Raw genomic sequence first — 21,306 nt, forward strand, 5'->3', positions numbered from 1 at the left:
CTATATAGGTTTCCACTAAATAGAATGCAGTCCTTATATCAGCATAAAAAAAGTTACATATATGTACGTAATTGCTTTGAAATTCGCCCAGTCATAAGGAGAATAGCTTCATTGTGGTGTACCCTTTTACCATAAGTCCAGTGAACGTTTAACACATCTACAAAGCGCATCGAGTCAGTTGAAGCGAACCAATTTAACAACACTGAAACACAAAGCTGACATTACATTAATTAAAAAGTGCGGAGTTTAATATCGTAGCTACAAATTGTTAAACGGGAATGCCCGTAGTTAGGGGTCTAAAATAATTTAGACTACCTGGGGTTGTCTAACAAGGGCTGAAATTGCACAGCATGCGACCACTTCTATATTGTGTCTGTATATATATATATATGCGAGCCCTTCTGCTCGAACTGACGCCGCGGCCTTAATTATCAGAAACTAACATACATATGAACGAAGCTGTCGGACTAGGAAATAAAATTTACACAAAGCAACGGTGCTTTTTAAACTGCAGGTGTTGCAGGTGACTTTACATTTTACTTTTTATTTCTTGTTTGTAACGTCTTTTTATGTGTGCCAAAATACGTCAAGCGCGGTGGCAGCTTTTCGTTGGAGACGAAAACCAAGGCGCTCATGTATTATGCGATGCCATACACCATAAAGAACCCGGGTGATCGAATTTTTCAGAGCCCTGCAAAATCAAATTAAAGCAAGCAAGGTGCCAGATTTCGGTTTATATTTTAAAGCGCCTTTTCATGGGCTTGGCTGTAAAGGATTCACGTAAAAAACGTAGCAGAGAAGTCACAGTTTGATGGTATTCTCAGGAGCCTAATTGTGAGAAACTAAATTTCTAGTGACACAGGCAAACAGTGTCTCCCATACTATTCTTGAAAAGCCAAGGCTTTGGCAAGCGATGACATGTTGGACCAAATAATTTATTGCATAAATTTTGAATCCAAATGTTCCTATTTTCTCTTCTACGTCAAGATGCTTTTCTTCTTCATTGTTTTTCCTGTTCTTAGTGCTCTCTTTATTCAGCAAGTTCCTTCCATCGGCGAGAAATGTACAACCTTTATAAAACTGTGACTTCGCTGATTTACAAAGGGAAACAATACGCTGTGTAAAGAGCTCTGCATTACTGCTGTCGTCCCTAAAGTTTTAAATCATTTATATAATGTGTAAAACCAGAGCAGCGCCCTATAAAGAACACTAATCGTAGAACCATAATCACTGTCAAGTGAAGCATTATTTTCAAATATTTTTTCTTGCTTCGTCTGTTCCAATGCAGTAGCTGGAGCTGGATACCCAAGGAACCGGTATGTGAGCCGGCTATTGCGGCTTGCCCGTTTCTCATTGCGTAGCCTATGAATCGAAAATAAGGGTGCTAAGTATAGTTAGGGCTTGAAAGAACCCCATTCCTGCGTACCTAAAGTGCTCCCGGCCCCAGAGTGGTGATAGCCTGGAGAAGCTTGCATCCCCGATAAAATCTCATAGTCACCGCGGAAAATAAAACTTTGCTGTCCATTGAAAACAGAAGAAAATGATTATGAGCGATAAAATAAATTCATGCGGAGAAAATGCTACAGAATTTCTTGTCTACTCGTAAATTTATTATTTTTTCAATTTATCTCCAATATTTAATTATGCAATTTCTACTGTATCCTTCTAATTTTATTCTAATCGCTTCTCTTCTACACATCTTATACCGCTTTCGGGCTAACTTCATATAGGCGCCAAAGCCATAGCCGCCGCCAGACAGTTTTCATCTTTATACCGCTCCTAACGGAACCGTATTAAAAATGCACGCGTTCGTCATCGAGTTTCTGTTTTTTCTGTGTCCGCATCAGCTGCAAAAGTACTCAGACGTCCGCTCAGACAGCTGTTGCTATCACTAAACTCTCCCGTTTGTGATTCGTGGCTGGCAGGGGTACACATATCGAGCGCCCAGCTTGAAACTTGTAGCTTTTAAAGAACGTTCGACCTGCGCACACGCACTTACGCGGCTACCTATCCCTATTGTTCACGACGTACGCCTCTGTTAATTCTTAGCGGTGAACCTAAGTTCTTTGGCAGTTTTGATAGCAGATTATTTAGTAGCTATGTCTGCCCAAACTCCTGCACCAGAGGTAGTGTGTGCATCCAGAGAAGAGCCCATCGACTCGAAGGTATCTCTTGTCATTGAAGACTGCATTGTGAAGTCTCGAGTGACAGGTGCCTCTATCCCAGATGTTGATTTTGCAACATTTTTCACCGAGGCCTGGCATAAGTATGAGGATCGAGCAGCCCTGGTGAGTAAACATTATGGTTAGTTATTACGATCACAATTTCACGAGTATTTCTCATAATGATCTAATTGAATGAAACAAAAAATCGGAGTTCAGTATTACTCCAAAACGGGAACTAGGTATGGTGCTTGCAATACACTTATACATCGCTGACCTTATCAATTCCGCGACTCTGTTTATTTTGAAATTTATGTCAGCGCTGGTTCATCCTGCATAAAATCAGTAGCGGCTTTTTCGCTAAACTAATAAATAAAGTATGCCTGCCCGGAATACTACTTGACTTAAACTCGAAATCAGAGGTTCGTTGTCCGTAGAATTTAACTACTAATACTGTCTCAGTTTTACTCTGTTCTTCGCTTCCCTGCATCAGCGCAGGCACACGTACCCACACGCACGCACGCACGTACACACACACACACACACACACACACACACACACACACACACACACACACACACACACACACACACACACACACACACACACACACACACACACACACACACACACACACACACACACACACACACGCACACACACACACACGCACGCACGCACACACACACACACACACACACACACACACACACACACACACACACACACACACACACACACACACACACACACACACACACACACACACACACACACACACACACACACACACACACACACACACACACACACACACACACGCACAAACACACAAATTGTTTCCCTCCTTCTTTATAAAGTGCCTTTGTGAATGGATTAGTTGTGTCAAGCAGGTTGTTATATAGGCAATTCCTGCAACAAAACATTTGCGATGTATCCCGAACGAAATCTGAATCAACTCGACTTCATTTTTCGTTTCAAAGGTGAATACAGCAAGACAGTATCGACTATGTAGACCCAGCACTATGTGACTGGGAATATATTTTCAATCAGCATTTCGAAGGGCAAGCTTGCGCTCTTTATCCTCTTGAATTCGGCTGCACAATATGTATCTGGAATGATACAGTCTTTGCCAAAAGTAACCAGGCTGCAGGGCCTGCTTCTCGGCCGTGTTGTAGTAAACTCATACCAGATCCGAAGCTTTAAATCTTTGAAAAGTTAAGGCGAGCGTCTGTCCTCACTACTTAATGAGTTGTGATCCTCTGGCAATTGTTATTGGCTTTTTAATATAAGTGATAAACCAGACCTGCAGCCGGGTTAATTTTGGCAAGGGCGGTACGTACGGATAGCTCGCTTCTGGCGGCTTCCTAGGGCTCCGTGCAAACTAAGTCGAATTCTTTAGCTATGAGGAAATGGCCGTAAGCTTCTGGCGAAGTTGTTGCCCTTATCTTGTTTTGCGAAACACCGGATGCTTGTTTTTCAGCTGCTCCACTTGCCGCCCCCCCCCCCCCCCCCCCCTTTGTTGGAACTCGTTTCTCCTCTTCAGACTTTGTTTCTAAGCACTGCTTCTATTAGTGCTCCTTGATCTTGTATTCTCCGTATATTTAGGAAAACGTAGGGACGAGGACCCTATTGTTCCCCTTCATCTTTTTATCCACTAATCCTTTTTCCCAGGTGTAGAGTAAAATTTGTTTCTTTTACAGTCAACTTTGCCGTCTTTCCTTCTGATGCTTTTCCTCCACCAGCGACGTCCGAAAAATACATTCGTGCAATATGTTGCCACAACAACGTACACTTTGAATCTGCGGTCCTCAAATAAGACGATGTGAGATCCTTTACTGTTAAAACATTTCAGACAAACATTAACGAATTAGGAATTGTGGGAGCGCAAAGATCATATACGACAGTGAAGATCTGGAGGGGAAGCAGTAGATGAGAGTCATTAACACGTAAAGGCGGCGCTCAAGGTACCCTCATTTTTAGCGCCGCATCAATAAAGGCCCCGCTCTAAAAAAAGTTCCGACGTCAGCGTCGGCATTGCCATTTTGTGAGCGAACATTCAAGAGCATGGCTGTGATAGGGGGTAGTTGGCTGGCGACATGGCCATACGCTGGCTGGTCATCGGGCTGAGTGACGTCATGGGACCAATTGGCATAGCCCATTTAGGTGGTGCTGCCAACTGGAGCTTCACTTTTGAAATGAGAAGATGGCATCGGAAAGCAGCCTTCCAGCACCCATGGATAAAGTGTTCGGCCCGTTGCACTTATTCAACGCATTTTTGAGTAGAGACATGCATCTAAGCCAACGTAGGTTCGAAGGAGGAGCATACAAACGGTTTCTGTTCTCGCTGTCTCCTGATACTTTGAAAGGGGAACGTGTTTTTTGTGTGAGGAACGTTATGCTGGTGCGCCACAGCGTTGAGCACTCATGTATTTGACGCAGTGACGTAATTCGAGTGAGGTGTCGTGACTATAGTGCAAACATATCTATTATGAAGATGCGTTGGGCTTGCATGGACACACACACGGAAATAAACAACGCGCAGGGCGGGCCGTTGTGTCATGGAAAACTCTGGAAAACAAGGAATAGGGAACTCCTTATTTTTTTTGTGTGTGTGTCCATAACCCCAATGTGCTAAAACTTTTTTTCCTTCCCACAGAGCCTCTTGCGTAGTAAGGTGTGTTGTCGGCCTAGTTGGTGCGGTACTTCAGACATCTTAAGTTGCGCGAACAAAGACACGCACAAGACAAGGTACAGGACGAGCGCAAACCGTTCCTGAGGCAGAAAGTAAGGCTCCTAGCTCGCACCGTGGAAGCGACTATGTACGCGACCAAAGTGTCTACCTGAGGGTAGGAAGAGGAAGCACGGCCAGAAACGGTTTGCGCTCGTCCTGTTCCCTGTCTTGTGTGTGTCTATTCGCGCAACTTAAGATGTCTGAAGTACTGCACCAACAAGGCCGACATCACATCTTACTGAAGCATATTTCTTCTACTGCGGGCCCATCTTCATGTGTTTCCTCTTCTTACCCTCAAGTAGAGACTTCGGTCGCGAACATAGTCGCTTCCCCAGTGCGAGCAAGGAGCCTCACTTTCTGCCTCAGGAACGGTTTGCGCTCGTCCTGTACCCTGTCTTGTGTGTGTCTTTGTTCGCGCAACTTAAGATGTCTGAATCTCTTGCGTAATTTTTGAGTAAAACTGAAAAATATGTCTGAGCAGACATTCAGCCGCTTACAGCTATGTCGAGTAGGGGAAATACATAATATAAACAAAAAAAAATTCAGGCCGCCATGTCAATGGTTAACTACGTGAAAGAGCGTGACAATATTCATTGAAGCCCTATTCACCTTATTCCTTATGAGGCGCTATAGAAAGCAGCGATTATATATTGCTGATAACTTCACGCTGGTCCGTCGTTTGCAGCAGACAAAGTCACACTTCCCGTAAACCATCCCTTACCAGACGCCGAAAACGTAGAGTATTTTAGAGGATGGGGCATATAACGATATCGCGGTAACACTGTACACCTTACTGCTGCCCGCCTAATCTAACACTGTCCACAGGGCACTTCCACTTTCAATCCTCACGCTCTCCCCATCTGGACGGATGGCCCTGTGATATGGATAAGGCACGGCAATGTGCAATCATAACCCGCCTGACCCTCCCCCACCCACACACACACACACACAAACTTATGATGACATTACTGGTTACTGTCTTTAGTAACTTGAGCATTTTCTGGATGAGTTTACTAGGGCTGACACGTGGCATTAATTGCGAGGTTAGTAATAAATAAGGGAAAGAAATCTTCACGCGGATAAAAAACGCTGCAACTGGCATTGGCATTTTGGGCCATTCCAGCTGTCACTGAGATTCTTAGTAGAGCAAAGTAAACGCCCGGTAATTTTTTTTTCTGTAATTGTTCCTCTATGGAAAAATTGCATGAACTTAAGGTGCAGAATGCGGTAGGCGTCAACTTCCAGACTCTTCAAAATTTTGTCAATAGATGCCAGGTCAAGTGCTAATAACTTCAAATATGCGTCTAACTAATCCCGCGAACTGGAAGTCGTTAATTCGTGCTGGCAATGACTTGCAACAACCTAAGGGTAGCCTTTGGTGAGCTAGTTTACGAATTAATGCATGTTATTGTGGTTTTGCAAAAATTTGGATAATTTGTATTTGATTTTATGCATCCCAACTGATATTGTATCTAACGACTTTGTATCCAGTACAAATATCCCCGTTGGTATTTTGAGCCTAAATAAGTATTACATTTATTTTGTGCCTCGTCATAGACAACTCAATCAGCAAGGCTTATCTTAGCAGTGTAGAGACACGGCGTGTCATAACATAAACACAAGAAACGAAAACAACGTGAGGACACATTAGCCTCCGGGCAGTCGCGACACAAACAATGTAATATGTCGATAACTACACCGCCTAGAAAAAGCAATGTCCATCAAAAATAGGCGCCGTGAGCACCGGCAGTGTTTTACAGGTCACATTCTGCGGTTATAAAGAAGATATGTCATTCGTGATCAAGATATTCATGCAGAATCGTTTCTAGCTTCTCCTTACTTTCAGATATTCCCAAAGCGTGTGAAGCCACCCTGAACGCTGTATGACGAATGGTTGAATAGCAATTTTGATACCAACTTTGGAGAATATGTACAGTTGGATGCACTAAGGATCGTCGGTCCTGAACTCTGCCACGGGCTACCTTCGAATTTGAGCAGCAGATATATGCTACATGCAACAAGAAATTATACGGCGTGAGCAAGAATGCTGCGTGGAATATTGCGTCAATATTTGGACAAAAATGTGCAAAGAACTGACGCCACATTGAGATCCTCCAGGGATGCCGTATATGATCAGTGTGCGCAGGAGGTCCTTTACGGTTGAGGCAGAGGCTTTGCATCAGGTGCCTGTCGTCATTGCACCCGCCGTTTCGGGGGCTAGATGACGCATGTTACAATGCCATTGTTATGAGTGCCATCGACTGCGTGCGCGCACGCACGCACGCACGCACACACACACACGCGCGCGCGCGCGCGCTTTAGCATGCAATGCTGCTGGAATGGCTTTTGCCCTAACTATAGGCGGTCAATGAATGGAACAAATTTTGAAATCTCAAATTGAGTTGCATGAAAACGGAAACAAAGCTTCGCGGAAAACTTTGTCTGTATTGCTCTTTATGATTATTGTCAGCTTTAAATCTGGTTGAATATTTACATTCATATGGCATTTTTAATTTTTTTCTAGTTTGGAAAGTATAGCTGCAACATATTTGAAATGCTGTCCAAATATAAGAGCTTCATATTTTTGGCGCATATTGAATGCTTTCGCAGAGTGGTGAAAATTTATTATTTTACATGTTGGTATACATTCTGCCAGGATCAAAATTGGTATTGTGTATAACAATATTGCTTAAAAAGTGCCCCTTCACTTTATTGATTGTATATACTTGTAATGTCGCCATAATAGGATGAACTGAATTGAGCATATTTTTGTGTCAGAAATAGAATAACCAGACAAAAATTAAATTGTAAGTGTATTTGTAAAAACATTTGTAGCTTTTATCATATACTACATTCAGAAATCATTCATTGTGATATAGGAGTATGAATAAAATAACACAAATTACTTTGAACTCATTGCAATACGTTTAAAATAGATTTTTAACAGTTATTCTTGGTAATGAAAGTTTCTGTTGTTTAAAGAGCTCAATAATGATGTCTGTAGTACAAAGTCTAAGCTGTGATTTGCAATATTTTCGTTGCTTTCATGAAAAGGTGGCACCATGTGCTTCTTCAGGATGAGTAAAACTATATTGCGCTGGACTTGAACGTAAGCTACTTTTCGGAAGTGTAAGCGCAATATGCGCGTTTATAGTATACACCGCATCAGCACTTTATTCCCATTTAATAGTCTTAATGGTATTGCCAAAACAATAATTCACGAACAACGTTTCTGCGGTGTCAACTGAGTGCAGCAGGTGTTTGAGGGCGCCAGATGCTTTAGGTGATGGGCGAGCTGCTCTTGTATTTGCGGGTGCCGTTGCCGGCATCGCTGGAGCTTCATGCGGGCGAAGCTGATCCTGGTGTCATTGCACTGCTCCAGCTGGCGTCGCATTTACGACCATCCATGAACCCTTTGCCTGTTTCACGGTTCTTCGAAACCCCATTTCATGTCCACCCAAAATCCAAAAGCACGAGAGCTCTTCCCAGCGTACCCAGAAAATTCGGCATTCTCTGAGAAAAGTTTCTGAACGAAATTTTGCTCATACATTTTTTGAAACTCAAAATAAAAATTTAAAGAAAACCTACAGATGTACTCTCGGCAGGCTTTTACTTTGTGATCTAATGTTTAGAAGCACTCCTAATGGTTTCGTATGGCAGACCAAAGTATCAGTTTTGGACAAAGGACAAACTTCACAAGCAAAATAGTGATCAGCATAAAAATTTTGGACTTCTATCAATCTGCTCAAAAAGTACCGTACAATATTCTGCAGTTGCATGAGAATTAATTTATTAAATGTAACCTTTTGGTTTCTGTGGCAATTTGTACAACTCACTGCAAGCGCAAGGATGTCAAAAGCAGATTTTTGCCACGCCTGTAAAGGTTAAACCATTCCCTGCGACTCCTGTTAAAGGTGAGAAGCGCCACATTACCCCATATGGTGGAGGATGGCGCTGCCAAACACTCTCATAAATAGGGTACATGGAACATAAATAACTAAGAAAGCGGAAGAGCAGAGAGCTCTCGCTGTAGCTCAGTGGTAGAACACAGTACGAAAATTTCGGATGTCATAGACTCCGATCCTGCCGGCGATATGTGGACGTTTTTCTTCAACTTTGCAACCAATATCCTTTAAGGTTATTTACGTTTTCACGTTCGTCAACACCAACAAAAAAGTTCCCCTTGCATGCATTCCTTTGTGCCAGGGAATATGGTCTCCTATCTTAATCAAAATCATGCGTTAAATGGCATCTGAAATGTTGACAGTGCGTCCTTGAGGACACCTTGAGCAGCGATACCATTTAATGGAGTAGCACAATGGCAATGCGAAATTAAGGAACGTTTTGAGACCATTTTTTGTTTCACTTCATGTAAGAAACGCTGTCGCCGATAAATAATATTCAAACACAGGGCTCAGTTTTGATTATGACGGATATCCATTTTACCTTGCACACTTCCCCTGAAAATAAAAAATAAATAATTGATTACAAACTCCTACTCAGTTGTCTTCTAATTGCATTTTTACGTAAATAATGTTCGCATTCCTGAACAATACTGTCACGTAGTGGCGACAATGCTGTTGGCGACGAATGAGTAGTCTGGGATTGTGCTCAAATGAACCATTTATTGGGCTGACTTACGCGCGCAAAAGAACTTAGCAAGCGATGGCGGCGATAGCAGCAAGAGTGCTCGATCTACGGATGCCCGTTGTACCCATTCAACGCTAACTTTAAAGGTGGCAAAGAAACACCTAGAGAAAGTCAAAAACGGTTGCTAACATAACCTCGAACATTGACAAATACATGCTAGTGGCTATAGAGCCCTTCGTGATACACCTCGGCGCATCATACGCGACAATTGCAAATGTGATAAAGCCACGTCTCGCGACAAAGAGCATGAACAAATAAAGGACACATAATCGATCCATGTGCTATAATCACAGTTTTAATGTTGCATGCCGGTGCCTGTCGAAAAAGAACAAATAAAGACTTGAATGGTTCACGGCAATACAACTGCTCCGAATTCCCCGGCTTCAATGTTTTTGAAACACCAATCTGTATCGTAAAATTTTAAACATTTATAGCGTCAGCTAAGTGCTGTTGACGCCAACGCAGAAGGTAAAAGTTCGACGCCCCATTTGTATTTCACATGTTGCTGAGCGAACTGGATAAAGTGAATTCATCATCGAGAGAGTTCTTCGTTGGACGGGATCGAGGACCCGTCGAGAATGGCGCATATCGTAAAATTCGTCTATAACAATGAATATATCCGCAGATGTCCGCCCGGGACAGTTGTTTTTCTTGACCCTTTTTCTATCGTTAAAAACGTTTCACATTTTTTAAAGGCAGCTCAATCTAGTATATGTGACGGAGCAGAAATATTAGAAGAAATATCTTTCTGCGCAGCGGAAGACCGCATCTTTCACTTCAATATTTTCATGTTAGTATATGGGATTTGAGTACTCTATCCACAAAAGCCTAAACTTTATTATTTATGCTCATGAAAGATGCACTTGCAAAGTGCTTCAACAACAGAGAGATATTAGCTTATTTTCAAGGAATTACACTCAGGCTCTCGGGAAATCTGAGATGCGCTATAAGCTAGTAGCGCTCTCCTTGGCAACCGTGACAACTAACTGCAGGCTTTAAAAAAAAATAAAAGTCCCTTAGCTAAAACTATACATGGTATGTGTTTTCAAATGACGTAGTTCTTCTGAAAAAAAAAATCATGCTTGCGTAATGTTTAAGATAATAGCATGCACTGTATTTTTCTGGAAGAAATAAGTAAGTTAAAAATACATATCTTGTACAATTTTAACTAACGTACAACTTACACATCAAATCGCAATCTTTATCAACACGCGATCACACAGTATATGCATCTGGTTATCGAAATCAAATCACAGTATGTATTTTCCATTGCTTTGAGGCTTAATTAAGTGCTGTTATCGGTTGCATCTATGTTCGTCGAGATATAAACAGGCTACGTGCCCTAAATATGCCCCATGATATAGCTTGAAAATTGCCAATAGGTGTCTTTTCACTAAACGACTAAAACGAAAACAGTAGTACGAATGAGTAGCGGTGAATGATTCGCTGAATGATGATCGCCATGAGGCAGCCAGGGATATCTGTGGCACGACTGACGTCGCGCAGCTGATATGGCTGATGTGGCTCGTCTGTGACTGATGTTGCTGCTCGCTGCCAATGGCTTTCTCACAACTGCGGTGGCCGCAGCACTGCAGGTGCGTAGGCCAGACCCCTTGAGAGGCGCTTCAAAGCATAAATAGCAGGGCGCCTTGTCGGCACCGAGCGCCCAGTCATATGACGAGGAAATTAGTCCAAAGCGTGATGCACGGCTTCTGTGTGTGTTGTAGTAAATTGTTTCGATACTGCTTCATCGATGACAAACTCGGAACGGAGGCAGAACTTCGTTTTAACGCAACATCGTTATAGGCCCCGTTCATGAGAAGATCCGCCAAAAATGGTCAGCGCCAGCGTCGCAGTCGGCGCTGTGAGCGAAACATGACGAGCATGGCATTGGCAGGTGGTGGCTGGTAGCTGACATGAACGCACACTAAATGGGTGTAGAGTTATCTGGCGTTACGTTTGGAGGGGGCTGCCAACCCGGGTCTCTCCATTCAAATGGGGTGGTGGCATCAGAATCAGCCTGCCGGGATCGTTGCATTCACGTTATACCCCCAGGCCACGCGGGCACGTTCATACGGCTCGGTCAAAGCCGGACTTTATATGTCGCGTGGTAGCCTACGCTCTCTCATCATACCCTTAGAGACGCGGCTTAAGTGTCCCTCATATTGTTTATCAAATGGCGCTGTAAAGAAAAGTTCAGCGTCGCTCGATTAAACAGAGCCACAAAACGGGCAACTTTGTACTTCTCAGTGGCTGAGAACGCCAGTTTGCTGGAGGAGAAACGCAAGGTGCTTTGTAATATGCATATTCGTGCATGCTAATTAATCATAGGTGGCGCAAATTACCATATCGTTCCACTAAAGTGTCCCTAACAGCTGAAGTCGAATTCGGACGTTAAACACAGTAAAGGCGTGCTCGGTGGAGCTGGGTATTGGTGAGAACAAGCAGAAGGCTCTTTGTTCAAGAAGATCAAAGACTTTATACAATATTTACACAGTGCATTTACAATTTATGGAAGTTCAGAGGAACCGCGTCGACCGCCTAAAGTTCAGCCAGGGAATCCGCGTCTAACAAAACATCTTGGCGTGCCTTGCGCCAGCGAGGCTGAATGACTACCCTTTCACTAGATCGCCTTTAGGCCGTTTCACAGGCTGCGATTCTCGACACGCGTCGCAAAGATTTTCGTCAGTCTGCTGCGGAGGGAGTCCGTCGATCTTGCCGAAGACATCTTGCGACTTCCGTCCGATTGAAATTAGTTGCAGCGTCACTGTGACCGCTCTGCGTCTGACCAGCAAGAAATAAGCATCAAGTGACGTCACTTCAGCGCAGGCAACCGCACTCCGCGACCATTCGCTCGTATTCGTTGAGTGAATCCGAAGTGACATTCACTTTTACGTGGTACTCGATTTACGTATGAGTCTGCAGCTCTAGTAATGGGAGAAAACTAGCAAAGTAGATGGACGTAATCTTTATTTAGGAGTGGCCTGTATTTAAGCGCTGCCCGTTCACTCCCGATGCTCTCCATGCACGCATTCTTATATGCCTCTTCGACGAAGCCCTCTGTGCTCTGGCGAGACGGCAATCAAACTCTCCAACCATTTGCTGAATTTTGGTGCGAGTGAATGTCGGTGAGTGAATACGATGGTGAATTCTCATTATCTGAATTTCGTCAGTAGTGGCCGTATAGAGTCACCTCTAATTGGGGCCTCCTGTTGTATAGTCGTCGTTGCTTCACCCTTTTATTCACAAACTTCATTTGGTCTTGTTCAATTGCCTGGCTAAGGAGCACATGCTGCATTCCTTGCTTTGTCGAGCGCATTGCTGCTATACATCCTTTGTACAAATTTTAAAGCCTTGATTGTTTACTTCCAAGTCACATTAACACGGCGCAGATTGGCGAAAAGAGGAGCAAAAGAGGAGCAAGAGGAGCAAAGAGGAGTTTCCTTTCATGTCGGTAAATATATTAGCAATCAGGGAGACAAGAAGTAAGTAACTTAAATGAATAGGGGAGACGGCGCACAGTGAAGTGGCACTAAACAGAAAAACAAAGGACGGCGCAGGCTAATACTTATTTTATATACAATGATTACAGGCGCAGCGCGCATGCGTGTAAAGTAAAAATTATGGCTACACTTCTCCTCCGGCTCTAAGCGTATAACGCGACAGCGATAATGGCTCCCGCCTGCAGGCCCTTTTGAGAAACCTCGTTCACGTGTATGCACGTTGCTACTTTGGGCGACAGGGGACGCCAGTGTCTAGGATTTCTATGTCATCTAGACCAACAACCGCGGGAAAAGCAGCATCGGCTACGCCTGCCTACATGCTTCGGTCTTGATATGAACTGGAAGCCTTGACAGGAGGTTATCTGAGTAGGGGGGCTGCAGTGCCTGCAGGGGCTGCACTTCAGAGGTCTTCGTTTCCTGGCCGCCGTGTCCTCCATGGCGCAAGCGACCAAGATGGTGGTGAGAGGTGTCCTGCGTCTCACGGGAACTGGAAGCCTTACCAAGCGAGGGAAGGAACCGCACCTTCGGATGTAGATCCTCAATGAGTTTCACAAAACGATATGATTGTAAAAGCATTCGTTTTCTGTGGCATCACCGTAACGTCGCGATAAATGACGCCGGAAGAGAGAGAAAAAAGCGGGGACAGGGAAAATAATCGCCATTTAAGCCGTATTTACGAGAGTGGCGCCCAAAACCTAATGTCGAAGTCTTTCTTTTTAGAACACTGTGATATGGCTCCGTAGCTAAACGTATCAGAGACCGTCACATATCAACCCTCAGCAAAGCTGCTAGCGTTTGTTTTAGTGCATAGCACTACTAGCTGCAATAACGGATACCAACTTTCAGCAAAGCTGCTAGCGTTTGTTTTAGTGCGTAGCACTACTAGCTGCAATAACGGATATTGCCGATGTCTGTCCGAAGTCGCTCTCTCTCTCTTTTTGTAAATTTGAAGTGGAAAAGGAGAAGGTGGCAACGCGCGCGTCGCGCGGCTCAGCACTGGGAAGGCGGAGCGGCCGCATAGCCGCAGCAGAAGCCGCTCTCTCTTTGTCCATCCGTCTCCGTGAACTTGAAGAGGAGGAAGGGAAAGTGTCGACGCCCGCATCACGTGAGTTGACACCGAGGGTGCGGAGCGGCCGTATAGATGCACCCAGTGAGAGAGTAAGACAGTGAGAGAGGGGCGCATCAGTTACAGAGGTGGCGGCCGTCACTGGACAGGGTTTCACAAGCGTGTGTTATTCCGAGTTGAGCATTCGTGCGTCGCTCATGCGTCCTCCCCAACTTGAGCATCTCTTCGTTCGCATCAGTCACTCCTCAGCCTTCGCGGGAAGCAGGTGTGCACGCGCTGGGCTCCCTGGACCGCGGCTCTACTGCTCGCCTCGTTGTGAAGCTGCTTGTGCGTACCTCCGCGCGTTACCTGGCGCTCGCTTTCAAGCGCGCTTCCCTCTCTCTTTCTCTCCCTCTATGCTCCCATCGCACACCTTTCGACCACAGAGCAGTGCATTGTAAAGCGGTACATTGTGTCTGTTTTCGTTCATTTCTGAGATGATGTAAGGAAAGCTGAGAACACGGCTACGCCGCGCGTGTGCTTCGCGTCGCTATTGATGAAGCCGGGCCGTCAGACACTGTGGCGCAGGTTCGCCAGGCTTGACGTGCTCAAGTAAAACAGTTGAGCAGTTCTACGCATCTACTTCACATTCGGTTACCGATGCAAACGGGCCGTAATTTTTTTATTTCATTGCTACCTACACAGGTAATCATCATCATCATCATCATCAGCCTGATTATACCCACTGCAGGGCAAAGACCTCTCCCATATTTCTCCACTTAACCCGGTTCTGTGCTAGTTGCATCCACTTGATCCCTGCGAACTTCTTAATCTCATCCGCCCACCTAACTTTCTGCCGCCCCCTGCTACGCTTTCCTTCCCTTGGAATCCAGTTTGTTACCTTGTACCCTGTTTGTTACAGGTAATAAGACACTCCATCTCACAAAAGGAAAAAAAGTAATAAGGCGCCTTTTAAGAATATTTTTAAACGTATGTTTTCTGACTCCTAGATAGGGCGCGAGAGGAAATGTTCGCATTGTGATTCCTCTAGCCTTTGTCACACTTGTTGGATGAAATAACAAAGTAGCAACTAAACCCAATGGCCGAGTTTCGCTTTGACAGACACTAAATGTTCGGACTTGGCAATACCTTCTGCACGCGGTTAGAAACGTTGGCAAAGAGCTTCCTGATATCCTGACGTTAATTTTTCCGCGTTTTTATAAATGCGAGCAAATTTGACTAAGGCCATATTGGTTCATTAGAAAGGGTACGGAGAACCATTCCCGCCCTATGCAACGTACAGTTAGCAGCAAAATCAAACGGAATACCAAGTCCGCAGCGATATAAGGTGATCGTGTTGTTGTAGCTCTTCTAAACAAAATGGTAATGCTTTATCAAGTTTTAATGCATTCTACTGTAAAGCAAGATGCAACAGTTGTGCTTTTGAAATCAGTACCAATTTTTTTTAAGAATGTAATGTAGACAGGCACTAAGTCAACATCGTACTTGCATAGGAGGCATGTTTCCACTTTTTACGATAGACCCAGGCCCTCGATTGGCCCGTAACGCCATGGGCTCCCGCGTTCTCTTTCATATTGCTACTATCTGTGCTTTCAAAATAGTGCAGTGGTAATACTTAATATGATTCCCTGTGCAACAACATCCTTCACGGCCCACGTGCAGTTTTAAGATGTGAAATCTGACATTCGACATCCCCCTACAACAGATGGTAAAAAATATCAAACCGACAGAAGATAAGGAAAACGAACAAAAGTAACTACTTTTGTGGGGCATTGCTATACCTATACAAAAAACCAACGAATACCTTTCATCAATACATAATCTCTTTGAGTTTTAGAGCTGTGCGAGTGTTCATTGGCAGGATCGTACGCATGTGTCGTAGAGAAGTACAGGTAGGCTAAATGATACTCATGTTTACATTAATAAAAATTACAGGATTGCAGTTAGCTTCGCTTAGGAGATTAATGGAGAATACCTTAAATCTTTCTTCTCTTTACCTCTTCTGTCTAAATCTTCTCTTCTACTTCTTGCGTGTTCGTGCGCTTGTTAAAATTTCCTTTATTTGTGTCTTTTCTTTGGATTCAATGTCGACGTTGCCACCTAAGGAGTGCTCTGATCGACATGCGGGACTTAAGGCCTTGCTACCCTAAACGTGGAAATTATGTCAACGTCAGAACCTAATGCGACGTCCTGACCGTGGAAATTATGTAGAAGACAGAAGATACTGCGACGTCTCGCGGAAAAGTTTCGAGTAATCTCGCAAACAAACCTCGCTGACACGAGATTTTCACCATCAGCATAGAAAGGCTTTCACATTATATGCATGTTAACATAGTTGAAAGACAACGAAGCGTTAATAGAAGGCGCACCAATGAGCCAGCAGCGTAACATGCAACGCCATAGTACAAGGAATCCAGAGGTAAACCGGCAGCATAGAGTCCATCTATATGCGATCATAGTAGATTGCGCTGTACCGTGTACTGCACGGCTTGGCAGTTCTTCACAACGTTTACCAGCGTAACGCCTTTCATGAGGAGAAAAAAACACGCAATCAAAGTCAGACGCAAACTGATCACACCCACTTACCAGCTTGGTTTGTACTGATATTTGCCGAAAGGCCTGTTTCAATTTGTGTGCTAAACAAGTAGCCCTGTTAGTTTTAGCAGAAAAAATATCGGATTTCGCAAGGCAAAATCCACCTCACACTCATAGCATGCTCATCCGCTTATCATTCATTTCCGTGGAGCTTGCATATACAGCGGCGGATAAAGTTATGTCAAGTTAATCCGGGAAATGCGTGAGCAAAAAAACAATTGCCCACGATTACGTTACTTCCTAACACGAAATTTGAGCACAGCTTATCAGCTGTTTTCATTTTTCGATAGACTGAGGCAAAGATTTCGAGCAAGACACGTATGCAAAATTAGACCACTTTTTTTATTTTTCCCCCTTATTCTATCAAGAAACAGTTCTTGGCTGTCATGAAAGAAGGGTTGCGGTCGGAGAAATGAAGAGAGCAGTTGAGTTATCGGAAGGTTGCGGGAAGCAGAGCGTGGGCCCATGGAACGTTGCGCGACGAACAGATAACAGCGACTGACTGATGCCGCTGACGCCGCTAGCGAGTGAAGCGAGTGAGAACGAGATGCATGCACTGTGATCCGCTGATAGCGAACCGCCGTTTCGGCAACCGGAGAGCACCCTCGCCGCCACGCAGGAAGAGGAGGGACCCCCTCCTCCTCTTCTGGCATAGCGACAACGGTGTTCTATTCAGTCACGTTGTCTTGACTCGCAAGCGGCGGCAGCGGCATCAGTCCATCGATTTTAGCGCTGCATCCGGCGCCCCCCCCCCGCCTCTTTTCCTTTCCTCGTGTTCTCCGGTTGCTGCGCGCACTCCTGCCCCCATCGTTCGCCGCTGACTGTACCCCCTCCCCTCTTCCTGCGAGGCTTCGGTTGCTGAAGCGCCGGTTCGAACTGTGGGGGAGTGAAAGGGGGGCAGAGCTGGTTACGAGGCCGACCTGGTCGACGCCGCCGCGAAACCCAGGAACGGGCGCCAAAGAGCTGCGCTCTAAAATCTAGCAGGCAACGAGCCAGCCGCAATCAGCAAAAAGCGGGAGCAACCATGTCGCTGCTTCGCAAAAGTGACGACAGGTGGTGTAGCCGGCATAAGGTCTTAGGGCGCACACAAATACGAAGTGACCTATCGGAAGATGACTAAAATTGCACTTAGAGAAAGACAATTAAACGCGAAATAAATTACTGTATTTTTGTCAAGTTAATACACAAATGGTCTACCTGGGCCGGCGAGGACAGCCATTCCGGCCTGTGAATATAAATAAATATAAATATAAAAGACGAATGAGCAAAGTTGTTATGAAAACAATGTTGCAAAGTATTTAACAAAGTTTTTATAAAAACCGCAAACATTTAGTATGGGACTTCACCTCATAACTTATGTATTCCTTGGTAATGCGGCTTAAATGCATTTTCTCAGTGCGGTTGGGAGAATGGATGCGTGAGACCCTTAAACTGCAACAGGAGCTGGGTAGTGACGAGATTTGACTCCTGCTTCCAAAAGCGCCAAAAAATATTCTACAGATAATGATGGCAACGTTTGCAACTACGGAACAATTAAATGTAGCATATTTTCTATATTCTGAAATATATTTCAATACTTTATTTAAAAATTCTAGCTTCATTTAATTTCCTGAGGTGTTCTAATTTCAGCAGATTTTTAGAGTGGGATTTTTTCATGTCATCTATAAAAATAAAGAGAAACTTTTACGTATAAAAAAACGGCACAAAAAACTACTTTTAATTATATTACATTATCGAGCAGAGTTGAGCAAATATGTGAGCTAAAAAAATCTTGTCGCCTGTTTTACACCATGGTCTTAAATGCAATAAAAAGAAGAAAAATTACACATGCGTAACCAATATTTTCAAAAGTAGAAAGAGTGGCATTGCGCCACCTCTCTATATTCTCCAAAATCTTTGTAGTACAGTTTTATAATTTTATATGCATGCTCTTTCAATATTTTGTAAATCATTTCCTCTAAAAGTTTGGAACTGAAAGATATTTTTTCGTGCTATGCATCCACCTTAAGTAAAATTTATTGAGGGACATGGAAGTGCATGTAATTTGCTAAATTTTGGTATATGTTACGCCAGGTGTTGTTAAAGCTCGCACACATATTTTGTTTCTTTCATAATCTCGAAAAAGCTAAAGGGTGTCATAAGAATTTGGAGGACATGACTCGCTGCACGCTATGGCTGCCCAGTTAGCTGCTGTAAACCGGACAGCGTGAGTCCTCAGTAACGATTTCATATTACACTTGATTTCCGCCCTCTTGTTTTCTGGCCCACGGCCCTTCAGTCCTGTCTCTTCAATAGTGAATAGGCTAATAGGTTACTAACATTAGCGCGCTTGCAGTTACGAACAGCTCGTTGTAGCCACGGAAGTGTTTTCAAAACGAATGTGTTTGTACTAGAAGCCCCATTACCGCAACATCGAAAGAGTGGCTACAATAATTGTGCTGCCGTTGTTCGAGCCTTCAAAACAAGTTCAAATCAAGTTACAAATGAGTACACGGTTTGGTGTCTATTCTTGGGGTAAAAAGTTAATTTTTTTTTTTTGTAGCACCATGTCCATCACATCGCGGCCGAACACGCGTGCTCTGAATAAGAGCTTGCTCACTGAACAAACGTTGTGCCGCCACTGTTTCTCAAAACTGCTTGCTATAGCTGCGCCAACGTTGGGGCTAGCTTCTCTTTAGTTACCATCGAGCAAACGTTAGAAAATGTTACAGCACCAAGCAGTGACGACCTGGGAGCTCAGGTGTAACCAACGGCGCACTGTCAAGACCCAACGGCGCATATCGAACAAAGAAAGGCAAGGCTTGCATTGAACCTCAGTTACATAACGTCATGTGGCTCGATAATCAAGATCGTCTCGACTCTGGAGTTTGTACTCTATCCGGAGGGCGTTGCTCGACTGCTCCAACGGAGTATGGTTTGGCAGCAAGCGCCCATAGGGAGGTCAGACTGTTATGCTTTCGCCACTCTGTCTTCATTTGCCCCCATGGCCTCTCACAGGTCGATGAGAAGACTGGCAGCCAGTACACCTTCGGAGAATTGTTGGATGTATGCCGCCGGGTTGCGGCGGGGCTTCGGACGCTCGGCTTACGCCCTAGAGATGTGGTCGCATTCCATGGCCCCACCAGCAGTGACCTCCTAGTCGCAGTATGTGGCACCTTCTTTGCTGGAGGCACAGCTGCTCTAATCAAGGACAATCTCACCGAAGGTATGTGATTTCCAAAAATTTCAATTTTCTCAGCAACATCTCTAAACAACTGGTACAAATCCTCAATAATAAATCTTTTTCCCTTCGTAAGATTTCTGATGTGAGCCGTGTCAAGATAAAAATGAGCTTTCAACACTGAATTCATTTATTGATCACGCGACTATCGCGCAGGCTGTATATCCTTATGTTCTCATTTTTTTTTCAGGAGAATCTGTTATCCAGATTGAAGATGCCCAGCCAAAGTTTGTTTTTTGCGATGGTGATAACATGCAACGAACTGAACAGGCCTGCAGAGGAATTTCTTCAATTGAGGTGACTGAGTTTGTTTATGTTTCACAGAGTGCGTCTTTATTTTTTTTCTCTCTCTGTCTCTCTCTCATCATGCGCTTGCTAACATCAATTACATTTCCACTTAACGCCCCCAAATTGTGCAGAAATTCTCATCTGACTACCAAGGCGGCCTTTTTCCACCTTTTTTTTTTTTCATTTGGAGCTACAAACAGCAAGGACAAGTGCTCCACTTTAGGGCCGGGTTCTATGCTTAATGGGGCTCTCTTATATCCCGCCTTTTCGGCGTCGTATGAACCGTGGCTCTTGTTAGCGCATTCAAACGTCCCAACATCACACTCCTTTGACCCCGCTATTCTTGAGGAACTTAAGACAGCATCGTGTCCAGAAAGTGTGCTAAATTCATATGCTCGGGAAGCGGCTCTAATCCCTCTGATAGTTTTCTCTGAAGTCCTTACCACGTAGGCATTTGCAGCGCCTTTTTGCGCGGCATACGTGCTATAAAAAAGCGTGAACGTTAGCACCATGTCACGAGATGCGTCACGCTCAGCGAGGAATGCACTACACCTGGGCCAAGCGCGGAATGTTTTTTCGAATGCTTGTTACATTTCCTGTGCAGAGCACGCACAGGCAGCCCATGCCCGACGCTAACGCTGTAGCTGTCGAGCATGGCACTCCGCAGGAGCGCCGTCTCTCCCACAGTGACCAAAAAAAAAAAAATTACATAGGTGTTCAGCGGCAGTCGTCGACCCTAGTGTCATTACGTCATGTAGCAGGGATTACGGGAAAACTAATCCAATTCTTCGTTCCCTCAAAACTTGAAGCAAATTTATTCGAGGAAGGTTCTCCTCATGCGGCTACAGCAGGCGGTGTTTGGCATTTGACTTACATTTAATGCGTCGATATTACTAGTGACACCTTTGAAAAATTCGTCTGCTGAAAATGTGCCCTTTGATGGCTCGGGTAGGAGGGGAGGAGGAGCTGAAACGTTTAAGCCGTACCGCTTCTTAATGGAAGAGCGCGCGGACCCTCCTTATATGCGCGAGTGCGGTTTGGAAAGTTTCACTGGTTTGAGCTGAGAGAGTTTCTAACTGTTACCTGA

The 21,306-nt window shown here is 44.4% G+C and overlaps 1 protein-coding gene across 1 annotated transcript in view; it reads left to right on the forward strand.

The window, feature by feature from the left end:
* Nucleotides 1-2,099: 2,099 nt before the first annotated feature.
* Nucleotides 2,100-21,306, forward strand: part of LOC146184687 (uncharacterized) — a 69,451-nt gene continuing 50,244 nt past the window's right edge. Inside the window, exons 1-3 of the mRNA XM_084608600.1 lie at nt 2,100-2,288; nt 19,709-19,916; nt 20,122-20,228. Coding sequence (XP_084464726.1) covers nt 2,100-2,288; nt 19,709-19,916; nt 20,122-20,228 — 504 coding nt within the window. The remainder of the gene's footprint in view (nt 2,289-19,708; nt 19,917-20,121; nt 20,229-21,306) is intronic.

Source organism: Amblyomma maculatum, chromosome 7 (assembly GCF_055883805.1).
Source record: "Amblyomma maculatum isolate TAMU_Amacu chromosome 7, ASM5588380v1, whole genome shotgun sequence".
NCBI classification, from domain to species: Eukaryota; Metazoa; Arthropoda; class Arachnida; order Ixodida; family Ixodidae; genus Amblyomma; species Amblyomma maculatum.